The sequence below is a fragment of the Canis lupus genome, chromosome 23 (genome assembly GCF_011100685.1).
Source record: "Canis lupus familiaris isolate Mischka breed German Shepherd chromosome 23, alternate assembly UU_Cfam_GSD_1.0, whole genome shotgun sequence".
NCBI lineage: Eukaryota > Metazoa > Chordata > Mammalia > Carnivora > Canidae > Canis > Canis lupus.
Window position 1 is genome coordinate 46,886,469 of NC_049244.1, and position 26,114 is coordinate 46,912,582.

Below are 26,114 nucleotides of genomic sequence, written 5' to 3' on the forward strand. Positions count from 1 at the left end.
CGCTGCGCCACCCAGGGATCCCTGATACTCTCATTTTAAAAGATAGTTTCCAGGTCTCGTGGATCTTAACTACTTCTGTGTGGTACTAACACATGACTTTCTATCAGCGTCCTTTTGCCAGCACTAGGTCCATAACCTCGCTTAACCTCAAGAGAAGGGATCTAAAAATTGCAAGCGCACATGCCTAGTGAACAGTGAATGTCTCTTGACACTGCTTTTTGATTTTGTATGACCGTAGCAAGTTACTTAATCTTTTTAATCCTAATTATTTACCTGTAACCTGAAGACAGGGATAAGTGAGTATTTAACATGTACTTATGGAGGAGGACTACTGGCTTCACTCCATCCTATTGAATGAACTTGTACAAGTTTCTGAACTTTCCTCTGCCTCAGTTTTTCTCTCTCGTGTGACAATAATACTTTGGAATTAAATAAGATTTAATTTTTTTTTTTTTTAGTCCACTTGCTTCGATCAGAGTAAGTGCTCAAAAACTATTAGCTCTCTCCGTGATTATTGTATAATTTTAACATAATTGGCATTATTCATGGATAAGTTCAATTGTAGCAAGATAATAAAAGCAATATAAAATACACATGACCATATCTATCTTACTTTGTAAAAGCTCTCAGTACCTTCAAAATATTTGTTGATTCTCCTCCACTCTGAGATTTGTTATTTGAAGCATATCCTGAAATTCTTGTAATTTATTATGGCCTTTTCTTTAATAGTTAAAGTATTCTTCACCTAGTAACTGTGCAAAAAGTGTCTGTTCACTGACTGCCTGGCAGCATAAGAAGGCTGTTGGATATGACAAAATTTGCAGACAATACAGTTCTTTGTACTTTTACTAAGTATAATCGTATCTGGCCAGCCAATGAAGTGATAGCCTGAGCAGTAAAATATGTGTTTGGGAAGTTAGATAACACCTTACGATGGTGCCAAACGTGGGTGTAAATTTCAGGAGCTGAATATTTCAAGTATATCTAGTGTGTTGCCAAGTCAAGAGAGCAGAAGGGAACCATCATGGGAAGAAAGACTATTTTGCTTCTGATCATGGGGGTCTTCTGGGCATATTATATATATATTCCTCTCCCAGATAATATTGAAGAGTCATGGAAACTACTGTGCATGACCACGTATTGGAAAATTCTAACAGATTTGGTAAGTATAGAGTTTTATTGGCTCTGAATATTTAACATTTTAATCAGGAGAAAATAATTATTTGCATTATTGTTTTTATAAAAATTTCTACTGTTTTGGAAATTTTGTTCTTATTGCTTGCTTGCTGATGCTAACACCTTTTTTTTTTTTTTAATTTTAACTATTTAATGCAGATCCCTAACAGAATGAGTAGAGGAAGTAGTCAAGTAGCTTTCATTTAAAATTTTAAAAGACATAATCATTTAAATATTAAAAGACAGGAAGACAAAAAAATCTTATTCTGAGCCACAATGCAGTGCTTTTTTTTAAAATATGAACTTCAGAAATAAAAAGATTGAACAGTGTTGTGATTAGCTACAGAATTCTATGCGATAATCTTGTATTCTGACATGAAAATGCATTTGTATTGAAATATTTGTAAACAAGTCAGCTGGCAAAAAGCCAAGGGAAACTGGATGCACACAATTTCCAGTTGTAAAAGTGTGAGCTACTAAGGTAACAGGGTAGCTGGTTGGCTGACTGCCCATGGTGTCCAAGCTGCCTCTCGAAGATCTGTGGTTCTTTTCTAATAAGGCTCATTCTGTGAAATTGAAACCATTCTTTAAACTCTCCTGTAGACATCTCTGTAGTAAATTGCTTTCTGTGGCAAAAAGCAAAACAAAATAAAACATAAAATGAAATAAAAGTAAGTCAAGGACAGTTAGCCTGGGTATTCAACCTCTGGCTCATTATTTCTTTCCTTGCATATTTTTTTTAAGTTGTTTTTGTTTTTGTTTTTGTTTTTTTAAGCTCTCTTCTGGAATTGAGTGTAGCTCTGAATAAGTGCAAGGCATGTCTTACTTTCATTTTCTTTTTAGTGATTTGATCACTTGTAATAATTTTGCTAGCACATATGTTGTTAGATTTGGGTCAGTTTCACTGGAATAGAGTTTCAAGTCTTATTTTTTCTAAGTTATTCTTGAATTATATTTAAAATATTTATTTTGGAAAAGAATTTCAAAAAATAGAATATTTTCATTCATAGTTTTGTTTTCTTTTATTATTTAGATTAATTATATGTACATATATACTTACACATACAAATACATATATGGTCGTCTTTGTATATTTCTAAAACGATGTCATTTTTTTCTCCTAGTACTTTTTCATCTTTTTCTACATTTTCCCCTCTTTTTGTTTTTCTCATTTCTATCATATATAATACCTTGGGCTTCTTTTAATTTGATGTTTACTTCTGAAATTATTTTATCTTTCTTATATTCCTTTTCTAATTTCTACCAGTACCAGATTTTAGTCACCCTTCCTTTTGACAAGTGATCACCTCCAAATATCTTTCTATATCTTCCATGAATATGTGTATTTCTCCTTTGTGATATTTCTTCTTACATAATTTAAAAAATCCATTCTGCAATATTGTGTAATGTATTTCATCCACTTTGAAGCAACTTGTTTCTAATTTGTTTTCTTCATGTGTTGGAAACTGTTATTTTTCTTATAGTACCTAGTACCTTTCATGAATATCATATATATACAACTTTTGTATTATTTCTATTTGACTGAGATGGCTTTTATTGGACAAACTATTACAGGAATGTCCTGGAGAACAGAGGTAGGGTCAATATATTTTTTTTCTTTCAGTTTTTGTGCTATGACACAAAATTGCTAAGTTTATACATATATATTTATTCTCTTAAGAATGAAAGAGTCTCACCAAATCAGAGATTCCCACTAGCAGGATTAAAACATTATAAGGCTTGACAGTGGGAGAAGTAAAGAAAGTCAGAAATTACCCAGGAAGGTTTAGAGGTAACCGGTATCTTTGTCATTATTGATTTGTTGTTTTCTCTCTTGTTCTATGTGGTTTTCTACAGAAGAAAAATGTAGATTTACCTTAAAGCCTTCACTCCTTTTTTTTTAAAGAAAAAAATGAGTTTATTTATTAAATACATCAGATTACCATAGAATGTGACATCTTTCCAAACCTCTGTGAAGTCCATCACACATTGATGAAGTAGCCAGTTTTTTGCCAATCCTCTTTTCCTCCACCAAAAAGAAAAAAAACCAACAGTTTCTCAGTTGAATTTAATGCCATCGGGTCATATTTTGTGCTTCGCCAATCAATTTGAACTTAAGATAAAGAGTAGTAATTCAAACTTTTGATAATTCGGAGATGAAGATAAATGGAAGCCATTGAATACAATCAACTGTCAACTTGTTTGTGGTGAAGCATTATGTCCTGGAATAGAAATATCAAATATAGTTAACTAATATGCCAACTCTAATAGATTTCTCAGCATTACCTTGAAAGGACTAGGAGATTGCATTGAGTCTTGGTAATAAATAACATTATTGTCAAATAACATAATACTGTCAGACCCACCGGGGTGAGGGATTACAAGCATTTGTGAAAAGTGTTTTCCACCATTATACCAGAATGTAAGGTTTTCCTTAGCTGCACTGAGACAACTGGAAGCTTCCTAGGTTTGAGGCCATTTTTAAAAATACCAGGTTTATCATCTCTGTTCTTTGTCTATATTTGGCATTGATTCCTCTAGCCCTGCTGACTTCTTTTTGCTACTGTGGCCTCAAAGATAACCCTAGTTGGCCTTTAGGGGGTGAGGACCAATGGTCATTTCAGTTTCCAAGTTGCCAAATGCGTATCCTTCCTATGCAAAACCCTAACTTGGGTGCAGCCAATGACATAGGTACTGTTTCTTAACTTTGAATGATCAGAAATTCAATTTTATTATTTTTCCTTCAGGAGCTAGATCTATCTCTGTATGACAGATTAAGATACAAGAAATAATTTTGTCCATAAATTGAAGGATATAAATTCTAGAGTTGGTCAGAATTTTCCTTCTTTGTTATCTGATATTTCAAATTTACATAAAAAATTCCTTTTAAGGGTATAGAGTTATACAAAGAGAGTAAGTGATCTGAGAAGATATGTCTGTTAAGCTACTGCTCTCATTCATCACAGTTCACTAAAGGAAAGACAATTAAAGAAACCATAAAACCTTTGTGATTCAACTCAGACTCCAGGGACACTGTACAATATTTTTAACACATTGGTAACTTCTTAGTCCTTTTCATTTTTTAAAAAAATATTTTATTTATTTATTCATGAGAGATAGAGAGAGGCAGAGACACAGGCAGAGGGAGAAGCAGGCTCCCTGTGGGGAACCCGATGTGGGACTCGATCCCAAGACCCTGGGATCACGACCTGAGCTGAAGGCCAATGCTCAATCACTGAGCCCCCCAGGGGCCCCATAGTTTTTTGTATATATTTATTACACTTCCTAGTCGGATCCAAAAGCTTGTAAGATTATAAAGTCTCATCTTACAAAATTTTATACTTAGTACTGTCTTACACAGCATGGTATAATTACTATTTTTTTTTAACAATTCTCATCTTGTATAACATAGATAATTTTCTATCATTTTAAAAATATTTATTTGAACTAACCAGTCTCATTCTTAGCAGATAAAATACTTGGGTCTGGTGATTTATGTTTTAAAAGAGGGACTTATATTTTCTCTATTTGACTTTGATTTAAAGCCAGAGGGCCAACTAAATTAGCATCATTTACTTTTGTGACAACTACTTTGTGTCATAGGTTGTACAAAGTTTTAAGTTCTAATTTGTAAAAATTAAATAAATATATGCTTATAATCTATTACTTTTCTATGTTGACATTTAAAGTCAGCAGCCCTGATGTTTATGGGATTCCTTCAAACATTTTTGTTAATTGGTTGGAATGCTGTACAAAAATCATACCCAGCAGAAACATGGAGGATATTATTCAATGCTCTGTATAAATAATGTAGAAATAAAGAAGACAGAAGATGGTACACTGGAGGCAGGAGTCTCCATCCCTTGCATAGTTGTAGGGAGGAGCAGGTAAGAGACAGCAAAGTGTTGGGGCGCATGGTCAGCATATGTGACACTGTCTGTGTGGGAAGTATATGCAGAATATGGACAAGGCTTGAGCATACTTGTAGCAAGAATGATTGGTCTCCCATAGCCTTTTAAACATGGATTAGATGGGATGCCCGGGTGGCTCAGCAGTTGAGCACCTGCCTCTGGCTCAGGGTGTGATCCTGGATTCCACATCGAGCTCCTTGCATGGACCCTGTTTCTTCCTCTCCCTGTGTCTCTGCCTCTCTCTCTCTCTCTCTCTCTGTGTGTGTGTGTCTCTCATGAATAAATAAATACAATATTTAAAAAAATAAGCATGGACTAGGCATTTGCAGTTCACTCTGCATGAAATACTGCCCTCCTGGCTGCAATTGTAACATGAGGGCAGTCATTTGTTGGAAGTGTATATGTTTTGTGATGGGCCAGACCCAACGTGACCAGAGAGTTAAGTTTCTGCCCAATTTCTTATACCATGAAAAGTTCCATGAATACTGAGGGATCTTGGAGGGCTACATCTGCTGTCACCCTCTGTCTTCAATGGGCCTTTTGCAATGATGCTCACTAAGGGACAGAATATTAGCTAATCATGAGTGACACTCGACTCCAGAGTCAGACTTGGGCTTGAGTCCCATATCCAGCACTTATTGCCTGGGTGGACGTGAACAGATCTTTTAACCTCCCCTACCTCAGTGTACTCAACTGAATATCTGGGGATATAGTACTACATACCAGGTCTTACTAAGAATCGAATGGGTACAAGCACAAATCTGGCAAAAATTAAAAAACAACAAGTATAGTGTTATTTATATCTATCTCCATTCAACTGCCTTTGGTATCACTGGATGTTTGCGATTTTACAGCTGGATACAATTGCATGAAAAAAGTTTCCAGCTGAACGTTGGCAATACTGAATAATATAAATATGGTGAATCATGTTCAAGTCAAATTTCTGTAAAAATACCTGTAAATTTTATAGAGATAGATACAGACAGAGCTAGGGATATGCATATGAATACAGATTTGGACTTGGATTAGACATAGATATTAATAAGATCTATATAAATACATATAATACATTATATACATGTGAATATATGTATTATGAAGCTGTTAGTATTTATCAATCTATCATCAATCTGTTAGTTGATTGCATGGTGTCTTTTATCCTTTCTTTTGATTATAACTGACTTTTTTAAAACTAACTTTTTAACTTCAGGAAAATCTAATAATTCCACAATATCATAACATTGATTTTGGATCAAATTCTACTGCAACATTAGACTAAATAAAACAGGATAATTACTGGAAATGACCTTCAATACGTGAATTAGAAAATTAGAAATGGATTATTATCAGTGCAATTCACAGCTATTTCACAATGCCTACAATTTAAAAATTTTTTAATTTTAATAATTTCTTTGGTCATTATATTTAATGATACATGATATAAACCATTTATTTTGTTGTTAGCTAGTTAGAACACATTAAGCTGCTTGTTAAAACTCTTATAAAGAAAGGAGACCATGTTCTGAAAACAGCTCCCCACAATGCAGCCTCAATAGAGATTCCCAGTATAACTCAGTATAATTCAACAGTAAAGCTTAAGAAGGTTAGTTAGCTTCGAGATAACTTCTAGGTTTTTGTAAATACTCTGTCATTCATTTATTTCAGGCTTTTGATCAAATTGTCTTGACTCTCTTACTAAACCTAAAATTTTTAAACACTCATAATGTACAGATTTAACAGATTAAAAGCACCCATCAGATACTGTCTCCATATTGATCCCCCTCCTCTTCCTACCTGACCACCCTACTCAAAGTCTTTCTTTACTCTGTCTTCTATAATAGGTTCTTTATGTGAATGTCCATTTTTTCCAATGTCCATGAAGGTGAAAATTCTATCACAGGCATCTTGCATCAATACATTTTCTAGCACTGTACTTTGCACACACTGAACCAATGCAGGATATTTTGTGGAATTACATCACGTTCACTTGCACTGAAGAAACTTGCACTCCAGGGACTCCCCTGATGTGGGCCTGGGTCCCTGCACAGACTTCATTGGCATCCTGACTCCTTTATGCTTTCTTCTCTAAGGGACCCCAGGGGGGATTGTTGCTCCTGGAACTTTTAAAAAAAGATTTTATTTATTTGAGAGAGAGAGAGAGAGCCTGAGCAGGGTGAGGGGCAGAAGCAGAGGGAGAAGCAGACAAAGTACACCAAAGTATGATATACTTAAATATGTGTTTGTGTGTATGTGTGTGATGTATATATACTCATACTCACACGTATATTTTTACTCATATACACAGTCATATATATATGCTCATGTATAAACACACACCATATATACATATATGATTAAATACAAATATATTTTTATTTCATTAATACATGTTTATTAAGCAGAGGCAAACATGAGAAGTTTATAGGACAAAAGTGGTGCAGATGACTAGCGAAGGAGTAAGGCATTCTCATTGGGAATTTGTACAAAGTGTTGCCATTGCCTAAAAAAAAAAGCAAGTCAGGATCATTATCGCAGAGAGTGTATAGTTACTTGTAGAAGGGGAATAGGAATATATTTGCTCAAAATCAGAAGTTCCTGAATTCCTAACAAAACTTGCCACCACCTCCCTACCACACCCCTAGTTGCCCCAGACCTTTTGATCACCACTGGATCTGCTCTGGGACAGAGCAGTTTGCAGCAGAGCCTGGACCTGGTGCAGAGCTTTCCTTATCTTTTGTTCCCACTAAAATCCAATGGGCTGAGTTATCAGCCTTACTTGATAAGTAATTGAGAGTATTTTGCTCCCTTAATCTGAAGTGAGTCATGGAGCATTTTGCCCCTTTTTTAGTGGTGAGGATACAAATATAGCAACTTTTTCCTCACTTCAGAGATACTATCTCAAGAAGTCCCAGACTACTGAACACCTAGAAACCAGGGATCCCTGGGTGGCGCAGTGGTTTAGCGCCTGCCTTTGGCCCAGGGCGCGATCCTGGAGACCCGGGATCGAATCCCACGTCAGGCTCCCGGTGCATGGAGCCTGCTTCTCCCTCTGCCTGTGTCTCTGCCTCTCTCTCTCTCTCTCTCTGTGACTATCATAAAAAAAAAAAAAGAAAAAAAAATTAAAAAAAAAAAAAAAAAAAAGAAACCAAAGTAGCAAGTCCCTAAATTTCCATGAAGTTTACTACATGTCCTTTGCCACATATATGACTTACCAAGGCATGCATAGTATTTGCTGTTTCCCAATCACCAGATGTATCAGCTTGATGACACAGTGTTGTGGACCAGTATGATGTCCTGGAATATATGGAAACAGTCAAATCCTTGTAGACCAGATAATGCAGGGAGCAGGAGAGTTCCTAGAGACTTGAAACAAGACAGTGATGGTGCACTGTCTTCCTTGCTAACTGGTAGAGAAGGAGACAGACTCAAATGAATAGCTGTGTCCTAGAAGCCAGGGGCTCTGTGGATTTGTTCCGTTAAAGAGATCCTATCTGGAGTAGCAGCTACAATTGGATTTACTACCTGATTAAGATAATTATGTCTTTCTCAAATAGTCGCCTGTCCTCTGTATATATCATATAGTTGATACACTCTTTGACAAAATAAAACCAGGCACCAGTTAAAAGGGGTAAGGTCAGATTTTAATCAGTAATATATTATTAGAACAGGATAGTGAGTCAGCATGCTTTGAATTTCAACTTCAGTTTGCACAGAGGTGATTTGGGTATTTTAAAGGGAGAATGGGAGTAGTGAAGGGAGCAAGGGAGGGCTCAGGGATCAGGAAATGAGAAGTGACAAGAGGTTGCTTATTATACATGCATTTCCGGGCACTGGCAATTATGGAAGTTAGAATTCTATCCTTCAGTTCTTACTACTGATTACATCCCACAGGAATGGCTTTTAGGTCCTTGAGAAAGACACTCCTAAATTGTAGGAGATACATTTCAAAGAGGCAGAGAAAGGATTCACCATTGTAAACCCATTTAGTAAATACTCTCAGAAAGGATGATCAGGGGCTTGTCTCTAGGGTGTTGGCTAAGAACAGCAGTACATTTTTGCAATAGCGTTGAGCTTTCTCAGGCAGGCCCTTTAAGGAAATCTAGAGTTATCCTAGGGATGGACCTTGAGCTTGACCTAGTTAATGTTTTAGGTTTGTTAATATGAGAAGAAAGAGGGTGGATGAAGTCCTTAGTCCTTAGTGGATGAAATCCTAGTTTTCATAGGACAACATTGAGGCCCAGTTGAGAAGGGGGCTCAGAAGAGTCAGGCTAGTACTTAGGGAGAGAGAATCTTTGTCATTTTAAGACTTGCAACCGAAATGATGACTTCTAAATTTTTCAGATCTCTTAATTGTGGCAGTAATCTTTGTGATTCCCTGGGACGTATAACTGCTTTTGTTTTACTATTTCAGTAGGGAGGAGCAGTTCAAGGTGTCTCTACCTGGCCCTCACTTCCATGGAGGGCCTCTTGATTAATCTTTTTTTTTTAATTTTTTAAATTTATTATTTATGATAGTCACAGAGAGAGAGAGAGAGAGAGAGAGAGAGGCAGAGACACAGGCAGAGGGAGAAGCAGGCTCCATGCACCGGGAGCCCGATGTGGGATTCGATCCCGAGTGTCCAGGATCGTGCCCTGGGCCAAAGGCAGGCGCTAAACCACTGCGCCACCCAGGGATCCCCTCTTGATTAATCTTGATTAGTGGAATAAGGAGCCAAAGTAAGGACACTGCCAGTTGCCAAGTATGTCTATTTCAACTATCCATTGAGAGAAACTGGGGAAATAAACACCCACATGGATATATACACCCAGTGGACCCATTTCAATTTGGAATCAATCTAGAACACTATTTCATACTTTTTTTTTTTTTTCACTATTTCATACTTAATATCCTTAAGCTTCCACTCTGCTTGTAGGCCATGGAGGCTTTGGAGTCCCCAGGAATTAATAGCACTTCTGAATGAGTGCCTAGTATTCTCTTTCCAAAGTCTGGGCATTCCCCTTTCCCTCAATATTAACTCATCCAAACCAAAGGTCTTGGTTCTCCTGAGGAATGCTAGGAGGAAGATGTATAGTACATTTGTAATAGTTTTGCGTGAGTCTCTCCTGAGGAGACCCTGCCTTTCCTCCATTCAACGAGTCTGAGTCCTTAAATGTCTCACCTCTGGAAATTGGGTAAGAAACCATAATAATGCAGAGTAAGTCAGACTTCAGTCGATTGCCCTGCCATTGTTTTCAGACATCAAGATCATTTTATTGCTGCAGTGATCTCCGAAATTATGTTTCACTTCATCACTGCTGCTCATTCCAGTAACTACATAGGCCTTGTATTTGATAGTTTATCACTGCTATTTGGGTGATAACTTTGGGATTTCATCCTTTCTATTGAAATCAGAAGATCCATATCAATATCACAATCTTCCACTGTCATTTCTGGGCGATAGATGACAATCATTGCAAGTATTTTTACTGAGATTCTAGAGTTCCATTCACCAATACATTTCTCAGTGTCTTAGTATAGAGATTATTTTCTGGACTTGGCTGAAATACACAATATAGGGGGTGGGTTGTAGGCTGCAATAATAAATTACATCCAAGATTACTATTTCCCTAAGCCTTTGGCTTTCCTCCCTTACAATACCTGGGAAATTCGGCATCTCATTTTCCTCAAATGCTTCTACTGATGGGCTTGGTTTCTGTTGCTTCGGCTAGGGGAGGCCTGATAGGATTTGGGAGTTTAGGGTGTTCAGTACTCCTGTAGATGTTTCCAGTCTAGTACTCAGAATATCATTTACAAATGAAAGCCAGACCAAGCTTTAACTTCCAACTAAAATAGCTGGCAAGACAGTGACTTCACCTTGCATTGCAATTCTATACTTTGCAAGTTCAAACTTTGGTTCTATTTTCAGACAGAGAGGTAAGAGATGAGATTTCTTTTAGGGAAAGTTTACAGAGTATCCGCTTTACTGACTGATTTGATCAACTAAAGCCTTGAGAATGTATTTCTTCTTTCAGTAACCTTTCAAGTTCAGTCAGTGCTTGAACTCATTTTTTTATTTATAAATTTATTTTTTATTGGTGCTCAATTTGCCAACATATAGAATAACACCCAGTGCTCATCCCATCAAGTGCTCTCCTCAGTGCCCGTCACCCAGTCACCCCCACCCCCACCCACCTCCCCTTCCACCACCCCTAGTTCGTTTCCCAGAGTTAGGAGTCTCTCATGTTCTGTCTCCCTTTCTGATATTTCCCACTCATTTTCTCTCCTTTCCCCTTTATTCCCTTTCACTATTTTTTATATTCTCCAAATGAATGAGACCATATAATGTTTGTCCTCCGATTGACTTATTATTTTCTTCACAACATTTTATTGCAGCAGCTACTTGGTCTCTCAAAACTCTCCTTTAATAGGAACTGTTACAGGTATTCATTTAATAACTATTTTGCTACTACATTTTGTTCATTAACTGGTTCTATTTTACATTGGCAATGAGACCATTTAGTATCTTTAAAAGATTTTATTTGTTTACTTATTCATGAGAGATCCAGAGAGAAAGAGGCAGATACATAGGGAGAAGCAGGGTCCTTGGAGGGAGCCTGATGCAGAACTGGATCTGGGACCCCAGGATCACAACCTGAGCCGAAGGCAGAAGCTCAGCCACTGAGCCACCCAGGAGTCCCCATTTAGTATCTTTAAAGCTAACCAGGTCGTTATCTAATTACAACACATGTCTTAAATGTTCTCCTTTCTGAGAACTCTCCTTCTAGACTATATTCTCTACCAATTATCATTGTGTTAGAATATATATATATATATATATATATATATATATATATATATAATCAGTAGGAATACATTGAGATTATGGAATGTGAGATATACAACCTTGCAGCACCGAACTGGTAATTTTCAGAACAACCAGAGGCATGGAAAGCCACGTATTTGTCAGTATGCATATAAATACCGACAGGGGCTCAGAGAAAATAATGGCTTTTTCTTTATTTCTGCTCTCACAGTCTTGTAGGAGTGCCTCTTTGTGGCATAATTTCACCTGACATGGAGGTCTGGGAAATGTATTTCCCTGACATGCCTTTTACAGACAAGGTGGAGATGATTCAGTGTTGAAAACAGATAATTTTGCTTATTCCTTTTGTACCTATTTTATCTTCATATGATGGGAAAGGGGTTGACCCAACTCTTTAATCGATCTCCTAGGACCATAGTCCACATGTTTCCACTTTAGGATTGGAAAACAAATCTTTTGATTCTTGGAATTCCAACATGATAGATTCTTCATGGTTTGGCTCACACTCACCTCTTGGGGTCCCTTGTCTTTTATGCATCCTTGGGTGGACCTGATTTAATAGCTTTACTAAGCTACCTGCATTTCTCCAATTGCAGTAGGAATCTTTAAATTTGCCCAAAGTGAGATTTCCTCCTTTATTTGGCCAAACTCTTGCATAACAGAGTTCACCTACTATTTGAAAACTTCTCCCCAGGTCTCACGTCCAGGCAATTAGAGTTTATCTTCCTATTGACCTTTGCCAAAGTTCATTGTACATGTTTATGATACATGCAGTTATGTTACTTCATGACTGCTTATATATCATTTCTCCCACTTGGCTGAGCTTATTTAGAGTAGGGAACATACCCTGTTTGTCTTTGTACTCAAAGTAGGAAGCATAGAACCTTCCAAGTTGTAATACCTCAATAATTCTTTACTTTTTTTTTAATCTGAGGCAACTATTGTGGTAAAAAGTCTGAATCTCCAGTATTTCTAATTGTGTCATGCAGATTCACCTGTGACAATCTGACACAGGACCATTGGAAGCATGCAACATACTTCTATGTCTGTAAACAACATTGACCTTTGATGTTTATAACCTGGTGTACTCCCCCCCACCTCTTTAGAGTCTGTTTGCTGAACTACTGGGAGTCAACCATTTCATGAACATTTTTATGTTCTTTATGAACCTTCAAGAAGTTCCACCCACATCTGATGAAAATGTCACTGTGATGGAGACAACTTTCAACAATGTTCCTGTCCGTGTATACGTACCAAAACGAAAGCCAGAGAGACTAAGAAGGGGTTTATTTTATATTCATGGTGGTGGTTGGTGTCTGGGGAGTGCTGGTATGTGCCCTTTGTTGAAAATCTTAGTTTATTGTATAGTGTGTGTGTGTGTGTGTGTGTGTGTGTGTGTGTGTATTTAAAGATTTTGTTTATTTATTCATGAGAGATCTAGAGAGAGAAGCAGAGAAACAGGCAGAGGGAGAAGCAGGCTCCATGCAGGGAGCCCGATGTGGGACTTGATCCTGGGACTCCAGGATCATGCCCTGGGCCAAAAGCAGGGACTCAACTGCTGAGCCACCCAGGGATCCCCATATAGCATATATTTTATTAAGATGTTGACTTCAGCATATCAGGAAGATATATTTGTTAAACATCCTAGATAATATAACACTTAGGCTGTCTGAAATCCCTTTCTTTGGATCTATGTTAGTTTAAAGGAATTATTTCAGATCTCTTTCTGAAAGAGAATAATGATTTGCTATAGCAAATCTCGGGCCAGAAGGAAAAGTGTCTCATAAGCATTTATTATTTAACTTGTTAATTGCAGAAATAATGGAATGTTATGATGAAAACCAAAATGAAGTACATGGATTAGTGGATATGAAATGAGGAAATGGAGATGATGACTCTAGTCTTTCATTCAGCTTAGACAATAAAGAAATGAAAAAGGTGCTAGATGGAAAAGCAGCCAAAGTTGAGTAAGGGTATTTTATCTTTATTTGATATAAAGAAATAGTTATTTTAGTTTATTTTATGCATTTTAATATTTACATAAATCCATGAAATATATATTTTATTGTATATAATGTTCCTTTATATAAAAGTTTATACCTTATTTTATGTGTAAGTACATTTTTATATTATACGTATTTTATATTTACATAAGAAAGATCTATGAGCAGATTTATTTTACATTTTTTATAATAAATTTATTTTTTATTGGTTTCAATTTACCAACATACAGAATAACACCCAGTGCTCATCCTGTCAAGTGTCCCCCTCAGTGCCCGTCACCCAGTCACCCCCACCCCCCACCCTCCTCCCCTTCCACCACCCCTAGTTCGTTTCCCAGAGTTAGTAGTCTTTATGTTCTGTCTCCCTTTCTGATATTTCCCACACATTTCTTCTCCCTTCCCTTCTATTCCCTTTCACTATTATTTATATTCCCCAAATGAATGAGAACATATAATGTTTGTCCTCCTCCGATTGACTCATTTCACTCAGCATAATACCCTCCAGTTCCATCCACATTGAAGCACAGGGTGGGTATTTGTCGTTTCTAATGGCTGAGTAATATTCCATTGTATACATAAACCACAGCTTCTTTATCCATTCATCTTTCAATGGACACTGAGGCTATAAGCTGAAGGTAAAGATGGCAGTTAATAGAAGTATGTTGGAAGAATGGGGGTTAGCTGGGGGACGGAATGAGGTTTGCATGATCTTGGGGATATGAGAAGAAACTGGACTTAGTTTGGAGGAGAAGTACTAACAAAACATAGAAGGAGGAACACTTTCTCTGTGACAGGAGGAAAAGAGATGTCGATGGTATTGATGTAGACCGGAAATGTAAATCAGAGTAGTAAGGGGTGTGATCCTGTCTGTCACTTTCTATAAATACAGGCAGTGAAGTCATTAGCTGGCAATGAAGTGAGGTTTCTAAGGCAAAATTTGACTATGCTATGCCTCAGTTGGTTTCCATGAGTCCCTGCTGCCCAAAGCACTTCCTTAAAATCTCATCAAAGTATTACTGAAGAATGGGAATAAGCTTATCAGGATAAAGGAACTAAATAAGAATGAGCTCTGAAACAAAATGGTATTTTCCTGATTTTTGTATTTTTATTAAAAAGACATGAAAATGTATATTCTAATCCCAAATATAAGAATGACTTTTTACAGCAAATGTTAAATAAAAGCTTACAACTTAGTATGTATGTGATATTTTAGGAATATTCAGCACCTTACTTCAGAAATCATTTCAAGATAGTATCTACTCTTCATGGTCCACATGATTTAATGCTTGTGACAACTATATATTCTGAGATTTCCCCCATAACACTTTACGATTTGGCCCTCCTGTCATTACTGGCAAATTCCATTTTATCTTACAATTTTCTTATCTGCGAAAGGGAGCACTTGCCCAAGCCCAATAGCAAACATGTGTGACTCATCCCGACTCTATACACATGGCCAAAAAAACCCCCAGAAAACACATTTTTCTTCTTGTCTGCCTAGAACATATGAATATATAAATCAGGTTTTAGCTTTCCCTACTTCATCTTTTCTTTATCTTTCTCTGGCAGTTTCTTAATTTTTTAAAAATATTTTATTTATTTATTTGACAGAGAAAGAAAGAGAGCCAGAGAGCACAAGCAGGGGGAGCAGAGGAAGCAGGCTCAGCAGGGAGCCTGATGCAGGGTGGGGATCATGACCTTAGCTGAAGACAGGGAGTTAACTGACTGAGCCACCCAGGCGCCCCTCTCGGGAGCAGTTTTAATAAAGTCTAGTGCTATTTCCACACAACCCTTTGTGTACCTCTCCATTAAAATTGATGGGATGAGCACTGCCAATATGTTGGCAAATCGAATTAAAAAAAAAAAAACCACTAAAATTTTGCATGGTTGCTTTTTGTTTATATGCTTGCCCCTCCCTACCCCTGTCCCTAGTAGATTGTGACTTACTGGAAGTCAGGGATTTAATATGCATGTGTTTATTCTTTCAACACCTAATGTATAGGGAAGGACAAGAAAGCTGACGACATAGTAAAAGGATCCCTGAGCAGAAGAATTCATATTCTATAGCTATGATGAAATCTTAAAAAAATTTTCCCAGAACATTTCAGTGAGGAATAAGGTATAGTGATAAGCTTTCTGTTGATAGAAAAACTCACCAATTCATTTGTCATATTTTGATTTTATTCTCCTTTATTTCAGCTTTTCTTGGTTATGACTCTCTGTCAAGACGGACAGCTGATAGACTTGATGCTGTTGTCATTTCAACCAAGTAAGGAGCACTGTTGATTTGTTTGAGTTTGAGCCAGATACCTTATATAGTGAGATGCTCTCAGCTGTCTTGGTTGTTCTTTGGTTATGCTGGGAGTGTTACAAAGAAATTAAGAAGATGAGGCTAAAGTGATCTTGACATGACCAGAAACGAGTAAGAGAGAAAAGAGTTATACAGTTTGGTCAAACGGGGCTCAAAAACAGGAAGTCAAAAAATTGTTACAATAAAATTAAACTACTGCATCTAAGGGACAAATGACCTCTGTTGGACTTCTAGCCTACTCCTTTTTTTTTTTTTTTTAGAGGCTCCACATGGGGTTTGAACTCACAACCCTGAGATCAAGAGTCAGAGGCTTCACTGACAGAGCCAGCCAGGCACCCCTAGCCTACTCTTAACTAGCAAAGTGAGTAAGATAGGAGCTTTGGAGTCAGAGAATCAGGTTCAAAGCCTGGTTCTAGAATTAATTGGATGACTGTGGCCACTGAATATCATTTTAGCTCAGTTTTCTCAGATGTAAACTGGGAGTCATATAATATTTTCTATATCACAGAGTTATTTTAAAAATTAGGTGATAAAATGCATTTAAAACAATTAACATAGTGTATTTCATGATATAATCCTTCATTAAATGAAGTTAGTCAGCAAATAACATACAGGAATACAAGCAAATCTATTCTCAAGAAACATTTTATTTATTATTATTATTATTTAAAAAATTATTTATTTATTCATGAGAGACACAGAGAGAGAAAGAGAGAGAGAGAGAGGTAGAGATACAGGCAGGCTGCATGCAAGGAGCCCAACGTGGGACTCGATCCCAGGACTCCAGGATCAGGCCCTGGGCTGAAGGTGCTGCTAAACTGCTGAGCACCCAGGCTGCCCTCAAGAAACATTTTAGATCAATAATTAATAATAGAAAACAAACCCAATGGAATAAATAGAAAAATGAAGAAACTATGAAAAAAATCCCATAAGAGTGACTGCATGTCAACTTGATTATTAGATTAAGTTGAAATAGAATAATTCCTAAGCTTTGTTTGCTACTTATTGGTTAGTAATAAAGCATAATGATTACAAAGAAAATCACATTTTGGTAAAAGCTTAAGAGAAGTGATCACTTTTTTTTTTCTTAAATCTAATCCAAGTTTTACATTCAAGCCGTTACTTGTATCAAAATGTAAAAATTTGTAAAAGCTTTCATATCAACATTATCATAAAAATGAAGTTTGGATTCAAAATGACCGTAAATATCAGGTTTGCTAAAGAAAATTTTTTACTTTCGGTTTTACGGTTAGAGTATGCCCTCTCCTACACACAGATGCACATTTTTCAATGAAAAATAATTGACTTAAAGAATATCGCTAAAGAATATTGTTATTCTGCTTACAGCTACAGACTAGCACCTAAATATCACTTTCCAAATCAGTTTGAAGATGTATATAATGCATTAAAGGGGTTCATGCGCCAAGATGTTCTTGATAAATATGGTGTGGATCCTGAAAGAATTGGTATTTCTGGAGACAGTGCTGGAGGGAATTTGGCGGCAGCAGTGGCTCAACAGGTATGTTGCTTAGATTTGCTCCTTTTAAAAAACATTTTACACTTAAATATTTATTTCAAACATTAAAATATCAAAGCACTTATGTTACGTTCATATGTTAGAAATCAGAGATACATAAAGATAAGTATTAAAGAACATTTATATCCTTAGTGCTTCTATTTCTACTTTCTGCAGATTTCTTTTTTAAGATTGATTTACTTGAGAGAGGGCATTTGTTGGGGGTGTGTGTGAAGTAGGAACAGAGGGAGAGGGAGACAGAGTCTTTGTTTTTTTTTTTTAGATTTTATTTATTTATTCATGAGAGACACACAGAGAGAGAGGCAGAGACACAGGCAGAGGGAGAAGCAGGCTCCATGCAGGGAGCCCAATGGGAGACTCGACCCCAGCCAGGGCCCTATGATCAGGACCTGAGCCTATGGCAGATGCTCAACCACTGAGCCACCAAGGCGTCTTGAGGGAGAGAGAGTGTTAAGCTGACTCTGCACTGAGTGCAGGGCCTGATGTGGCACTCAATCTCATGACCCAAGGATTCCGACCCTGAGATCACAATCTGAGCCCAAACCAAGAGTTGGATGCTTAAATGACAGTGCCACCCAGGTGCCCATACCTTCTGCCAGATTTTTAAAAATAAAATGATAAAGTACTCTTCCTAGATCATTGGTTTAAACATAATTAATATGGTCAGCTAAGTGCTACACTATTTAGTTTTATTAGGGCTGGTATTTCTGAAATCAATGATACCAGTCACCATAGCTACAGAATCAGATTATTCCAGTATCTTTCATGGAATATACTAAAATTTACATGAAAACTATTATTATCAGAATACTCAATTTGCCTATAAGCAAAAAATGATAGCAGGTTTATAGATACTTTCCTTGCAGAAGGAATTATAACTTTCAGATATCAACCATTACACTATTATTAAGACATTTAGCTAAAACTGGAGAATTAGCTATCAATTTAAAGTGATATATGATCATGATTAGTTTAGTAATGAGTGAGAGTGTTTTTGATGCTGGTTATCTGACCTAAGAAATAAACCAGGCTCTGATGGCTTAGAAGCAATGTTCCTCTCTGAAAAAAGAATTCCTTGTTGATTTATAAATGAATGTCTGCAATTTAATAACTAACTCTAATCATAAATATTGCATATTAATTTATTTTGCAATCAAACCTTGCTGTTTATTTTGTTGATTGTATTATTCATTTTTGTACACGTATTTTAAAGTATATAAATTTTGGCTATTGATACCTTTAGAAATACCTTCTCATGATTTATAGCCAAAGAAAAGATATAAATTTTGTGTTTTGTTATAAATATACTACAGAACAGATATCTGCTACCTCTATATTGCCTACGATTGTCACCCTGAGAGGCATCTTGATGCAGTACAAGGGAAACACCAGGAGACATGTAGTTTTGGAGCTAAAGAAATGTCTAGCTCTGTGACCTTGGACAAGCTACCTAATCTTTTCAAGCATCAGTTCCTTTTTATTGCGTTGCATAGTAATCCCTTCCTCTTGTGGAGTTCAGGCTTCTATAGTGGTGAACCAATGAATTCTGACCCATAATTATGAAAAATCTAGTTAAAATATCTTGTGCTAATCTGAGAAGCATTAAACTGCTAATAAGGTAGGAGAAGCTTCTAGGCCAAAAAGTTTTTTAAAGACACACACACAAACAAAACACACACACAAAGATAACTCTATTACTTGATGTCCTCTCTGCTCTAATGGGATATATCTATCAGAAAAACAAAAACTGTTTGACTAAGATTAGATAGAGATTGAAGTCAAGTTCCTGGGCCTCCAAAAAATGGGGACAATTATGAAGTACTCCTGACTTTAAGTGAGGCCCTGAAGAGATACAGTCTCACTGTTGGGGTGAATGTGTTGTAAAACAAGACCCATACTCATTTGAAGCCTTGCTTCACATCACCTGGATGGTTTGGAGAAATCTCGATCTTTGAACTTAAATTAAGTTAGTATGAACAGTTAATATTCAAGTATACTTGATAGAAATGTATAAAACTTATCACTGGAGAAATATGGTATTGTTATGGACTTCAAATTATTCCTGCAAATATTTTTGGAATTCAGTATCCCGCACAGAATAAAACATATCGAGGAAAACAAGTAAACAAGAAACCATGAAGGAAAGCATGCAGAATTAACAGACAACAGATAGACATTTTAGAAAATTCAGATACTGCAGTTATCAGCCACAGAATATAAATAATTATCCTAGTTTCTTCAATTAATTCACAACCATAATTGCAAATTTCAGCAGAAAAGTAGTTTTGAAAAACAAATAAAAATGCCAAAACTAAAAAATAAAATTATCAAAATAAAAACTTTATGAATTGCTTAAGTGATTTTACATAGCTGAAGAAATCATTTATGAGCTGAAAGATGGGTCATATGACTCATAGGTGATTATGCAAAATGAAGCATGGAAACCCCCAAAAGATAGACAATACAGAAGAGAAGAGAAGAAATATAGCAGACACAGTATGAAAATCCAATAGACTTTTAAATATTATGCTAGAAGAGAGGGGAAAGAATGGGAGAAAGGAATATTTGAAAATATAATAGGACATTTTGCAGAGCTGATGAAGGATATCAAGATACAGATAAAAGAAGCTCATGAACCCTAGACATATTTTTTAAAAGATTAAAAATAAATAAGTAGCTAGAGAGAAATCTATATATAGACACTGCAAAGTAAAAGTTTAGATAACCACCAATACAAAATCAAACAAAAAGAAATAGAGGGGTGCCTGACTGGCTCAGTTGGTAAGGCATGCAACTCTTGATCTTGGTGTTGTATGTTGGGTGTAGAGATTACTTTAAAAATTGTTTTAAATCTGGGGAAAAAATGAAATAGAGAAAATCTTAGAGAAGAAAGAGTACCTTCACAGAAGTGCAAGTCATACTGACAGCTTACTTCTCAGTAGTGAGAATGTAATTTTTAAGTCAGTGGAATGTTACCAAAGAACAGCACAAAAATTACTGGCAACCAAATCCTTTGATGCACAAAAATATTACATACAAATAAAGAGAAATGGCATATTCAGGTACACCAAAACTAAGAGAACTGCTATAAATGGAACACACTAAAAGGTGGTTTAAATAATTTCAGACAAAATGAAAATGCAGATAAAAGTTAACAATAGAGGAAGGAGCAAAGAGCAAGAATGTGGTTACAATGTGGATAAATCTTAAACCTGGAGAGTTTAAAATAATAAGATATAAGAAAGACAAATAATCAGTTCAAGAGTGGAGGGGAGGGCAGATTATAAGTCTTACCGGCTCTTTTTATTATCTAAGAAGAAGTAAAGATTTAGATTGGCCTTTAATAATTTCATTTGTTTTTGAGAGGTTACAAATACACATTATAATTCTTAGGGTAATCATTTAAAGAATAGAAATAGGGTAAAACTTATAAACTATAAAAGGAAAAAATAGAATAATTTAAATGTCAACTCATCTAAGTCAAAACTAGAGAAAAGAGAAAAGAAGGAAAATTCACAAAATAAGGTAGATCAAAATCAACTGTTTTAGTAATTAGAGTAAATATTAGTAGTCTAAATAATCTGGTCGTAAGATCAAGTTTGTCAGATTAGAAATATGAGTAAGCAGAAAATTTGAAAGTAAATGTATGGAAAATATATGGATGTTACCTAAGGTAACATCTAAAAGAATTACTACTGGGATCCCTGGGTGGTGCAGCGGTTTGGTGCCTGACTTTGGCCCAGGGCGTGATCCTGGAGACCCAGGATCGAATCCCACATCAGGCTCCCGGTGCATGGAGCCTGCTTCTCCCTCTGCCTATGTCTTTGCCTCTCTCTCTCTCTCTCTCTCTCTGACTATCATAAATAAAAAAAAATAAAAGAATTACTACTATATTAAGAAGATCATATCATTAAAGAAAAAGGTTAAACCACCAAGAAAGTATGACAACTCTAGATCTGTATGGATTTAATAATATGGCCTTAAATGTATGAAGAAAATACTAGAGCTACAGGGAAAAACACAAATGTTCAAAATCACAATGAGAGATTTTAAATTACCTCTTTCAGTAATTAAGACAGCAGGCAAAAATAATAATAAGGGTATACAGGACTCGATCAGTACATTTAATTCGATGGGTCTATAAAAAAAAGGGAAACAAGCAAGTACTGTGATTATATTAAAAAATTGGCCAAATACTGGTCCATAAAGCAAGTCTCAAAAAATATCACAGAATTTAAATCACACATTTGGACTCTTAACCACAATGCAATGATTGGGAAATCAACAAGAAAGGGCAAATAAGAAAATATGCTTCTTTGTATGGAAATTTAAAAAATACATTAAGTACTTATGGGTCACTATTTAATAGAATATATATCTTGTATATGCTCCCCACATTTAGAACAATACTCTTAGGAAATTGTATTTCCTCAAAAGCATATATTGGAAAGGAAGGCTAGAAATAAGCATCTGACTCAAGAAAAAAAAATAGAAGGAAGATAATAGTAATGGCAAGAACAGAAATTATGATATTCAAAACCAAGGCTTATAAGAAATATGAACAAAAAGCAAAAAGTTAATTCTTTAAAAGGACTAATAAAATTTTTAAGTCTCTGGAAAGACAAAAAAGGAAAAGCAAAATCAGGCATAAGTAATGAACATCAGGATTGATAAAGGGACAATACTGCAGAGCCTTCAATATGAAAAAGAATTTGTCTTTGATGAGTGAACATTGTAGTCTTTGAAAGACATTTTGAAAAACTTCTTGAAGTTAAAAAATATCTAATAATATTTAAATTCAATGGAAAAATTCTGAGAAAAATATAACAAGTTATAAAAATATAACTTGCAAGCAGACACAATAATAAGTGAATTTTATCACATTAATAGATAAAGGAAGCAGAATCATAGATCATCTTGCAGAAAAAGATTTAGTAAAATTCACAATAATAATTATTGGTTCACTAAGAATCGATGGAATGTCCTCAATCAGGTAAACTGCTTTGATTAAATGATATAATTTTAAAGAAGTATACAATATTGAATTCCACAGAATGAAGGATGGGGAAGAAGAAGGATGAGTGGTCAGTTCAGGGTGTGTGGGAAAATCTTGAGCCTTAAACATAGTTACATTTATATTTATTATGAAGTTCTTTACTTGATTTTATGTGTATTAGCTATAAAGATAGTTTTTTAAAATCTATATGTTCAAAGATTTTAGCTACCTGTTGAGTTGAATTTATTGGTCAAATATAAAATATTTTTGTATTTCTTCTTAACTCAATCTAAAATCAGCCCCCCTTATTTATTACCACACTTCTACTAATGTAAACAGTGTTCTTCATACTAGGTATTGAGCTAAATGGAATGTGGTAATCTTACAGGAGACAAAACACTGAAATGATTATTTAAATTCATTACTTTTTCTTCAACATAAAATGGTTATTTTTACATAAAACAATCTGGTAATGGATTTATACATATTTTATTTTAGTAACTAGATCTAATTACTAGCTGTGCTTAAAATGCAATGAAATAAATAAGCAGAGCTGCCATTTGCTTTTGCTAGTGTGTGTGTATGTGTGTGTGTGTGTGTACAATGTATACCAAAGGAAAAAATGTCACAATGCTCTCCCTCTTTAACTCTACATTAAGTTTTTAGAAATAGACTTCAATTTAGACATTATACTTTACTCTGAGAAGCATCAGAGTACCTACAGCTTTGATAATTACTATTTGTGACCTATGCTAGCAGATCTCAAGTTTTTGCATGCATGAGAATAACATGAAAGACTTATTAAAACACAAATTGCTAAGAAAAAAACAAAAAAACAAAAAAACAAAAAAACACAAATTGCTGGTTCCTCCCTATCTGACTTAGTAAATCTGGTTGAGGACCCAAGAATTTGAATTTCTAATAAATCCTCAGGTGATGCAGATGCTAGTGGTCCAGGGGCCACACTTGAGGAATTAATTAACGTATGAGACACAATGGGCCATTCCAATGTTGTAAGACCAAATAATGTACATAAAAACATCTGCTAGACTGTAATCCTCAAGATTATTGGTCTCCAGATATTTTTGGTCATGTATCCTATTAATAAAAAACTTCTAGTATACCCCAAATATATGCATTTTATAGATAAATATGTTAATTCACTAATGTAGTTTGAATATTTAAAAACATAAATATTAAAATGAATTAGACTTTGGCCCAGGATTTATCTGTTTAGTATCAGAGCCAAATTGGAGTTCCTAATTATGTGGTTTTTCCTTTAAGTGTTAATGCCTGTTGATATAATAATATATGTACATATTTTTTTTTTACTTACAAAAAATGTTTCCTCTGATTGCCATTCCTAGTTGTCAGAGTAAATATTTTGCATTTTAATCACACATTAGATGGTCTCTTTCTCCATCTATGGGGAAAATCGTACAAATCAGTTTGTTTATATTCATAGGATTTAAGTATAGACATATATCTAATATTCAATATAATACTGAAAATTAGAAAGTTCTTTGAGATATATTTTTGTTGTTTCTGATTATCTTTTTGAGATTTTGGATTTATATCAATCTATTGTTTTTAAATAAAAATATTTTTTCAATGAAAACTACTATTTGAGCAACTAATTTAAATTATTTTCAGCTCATAGACGACCCAGATGTGGAGATCAACCTCAAGACCCAGTGTTTAATTTATCCTGCCCTTCAGACTCTTGATATGGATTTACCATCATATCGGGAAAATTCACATTTTCCAATTCTGCCCAAATCATTGATGGTCAGGTTCTGGAGTGAATACTTTACCGTGGACAAATCTCTTGTAAAAGCTATGTTCTCCAATCAACATGTACCAGTGGAATCAAGCCATCTGTACAAATTTATTAATTGGAGTTCCTTGCTCCCTGAGAAGTTTAAGAAAGGATACTTTTATAAAAGTCCAACTTATGGTAGTTCTGAGCTGGCTAAAAAATATCCGGGGTTTCTAGATGTGAGAGCAGCCCCCTTGTTGGCTGATGACAACAAACTGCGAAGTTTACCCTTGACCTATGTCATCACCTGTCAATATGATGTCTTAAGAGATGATGGAATTATGTATGTCACCCGACTTCAGAATGCCGGGGTTCAGGTGACCCATAACCATATTGAGGATGGATTCCATGGAGCATTTTCCTTTTCTGGATTTAAAATTGCAGATAGACTAGAAAATCAGTATATGAACTGGCTAAGTGAAAATCTATAGTAAAAATCTGAGGAAGGGGTTCATAAAAGTATGTAAACTTCAAATAGGAAACAAACTAGTGAGAATCAAAGGGTTATGTTTGGGTTGATGTTTATCATCTGTGACCTTTCTAAGTCTTCATAGCTATCATGTGGTTTAGTTTTTTAAATCAGAGGATTCTTTATTTCTTGTCCCAAATGCTGTTTACTCACTTCTGTACTTTAGAAACTATCTACTTTCCTGTATATTTTTTTCTGCTTCTGTTATTCATTTCTTAAATTTTTTTTTAATTTTTATTTATTTATGATAGTCACAGAGAGAGAGAGAGAGAGGCAGAGACGTAGGCAGAGGGAGAAGCAGGCTCCATGCACCGGGAGCCTGATGTGGGATTCGATCCTGGGTCTCCAGGATCGCGCCCTGGGCCAAAGGCAGGCGCCAAACCGCTGCGCCACCCAGGGATCCCTGTTATTCATTTCTTATAGCTGTAATTCACAGCCCTGGTTTTTAAATTGCCTACAGTATTACTATTGAGAAGAAAGTTTTAAACACATTTAGCTCGTGAAATGCCAGAGCTTCACCCAGCATGGATTTAGAGGCTTGCAATGCTGTTTTGTAGGCATTAATATGAATTATGTGCCAATTGTCTTTCAAAGCATTTGCCTCAATATGATGCCATTTGTCTATCACTACAAAAATCATTTCTTAATACAAGCTTTTCCTGTGCTAGTTACCAAATTTAATGCCAATGATCTTTTAGGCACTTTGGGGAAAAGCAGCTCCATACTTATAAAAATTAGGGACACTGAGGTAGGAGACAATAGCTCCACAATGTAGTAGTGGTGAACGAAGCTTGAAATATGGGAGAAATAATAAAACCAAATAGAAAAATTTGAATTTCTAAAAGTTCTTATGTCCATGTGGGCAAAAATTTGAATTTCTAAAAGTTCTTATGTCCATGTGGGCATAGTAGAAGGCAGCCTGAAATTAAGTTGTGTTCTTGAGCTGTCTTAGTGTGGATCGCTATAACATAATACCATAGAATGGGTGGCTTATAAACAATAGAAATGTGCTCCTAATATTCTGGAGGCTCAGCATGGTTGTCAGCATGGTCAGGTTTTGGTGTGAGTCTTCTGGATTGCAGATGTTAA

At 35.6% G+C, this 26,114-nt stretch overlaps 1 protein-coding gene and 1 long non-coding RNA gene across 2 annotated transcripts; one reads left to right on the forward strand and one right to left on the reverse strand.

Annotated features, from left to right (window-relative positions):
• The first annotated feature begins 856 nt into the window (after positions 1 to 856).
• AADAC (arylacetamide deacetylase) lies at positions 857 to 25,223 on the forward strand. Its single transcript, XM_038571236.1, has 5 exons — positions 857 to 1,162; positions 12,997 to 13,219; positions 16,093 to 16,162; positions 17,552 to 17,723; positions 24,391 to 25,223. The coding sequence occupies exons 1-5, from the start codon at positions 1,025 to 1,027 to the stop codon at positions 24,985 to 24,987; spliced, it is 1,200 nt and encodes a 399-aa protein (XP_038427164.1). The 5' UTR covers positions 857 to 1,024; the 3' UTR covers positions 24,988 to 25,223.
• LOC106557649 lies at positions 2,826 to 8,689 on the reverse strand. The gene is made up of 2 exons (XR_005377213.1): positions 8,300 to 8,689; positions 2,826 to 3,398 (listed from the first exon to the last, which is right to left on the reverse strand). It is a non-coding gene; the product is annotated as an uncharacterized LOC106557649 (long non-coding RNA).
• Positions 25,224 to 26,114: the final 891 nt, after the last annotated feature.

Excerpts from the sequence above, each read along its gene's own strand:
- AADAC (XM_038571236.1), top strand. The coding sequence starts at position 1,025 with ATGGGAAGAAAGACTATTTTGCTTCTGATCATGGGGGTCTTCTGGGCA. Across the intron at positions 1,163-12,996 it reads GGAAAATTCTAACAGATTTG|AGTCTGTTTGCTGAACTACT; the intron begins GTAAGTATAGAG and ends CCACCTCTTTAG. Across the intron at positions 17,724-24,390 it reads CGGCAGCAGTGGCTCAACAG|CTCATAGACGACCCAGATGT; the intron begins GTATGTTGCTTA and ends AATTATTTTCAG.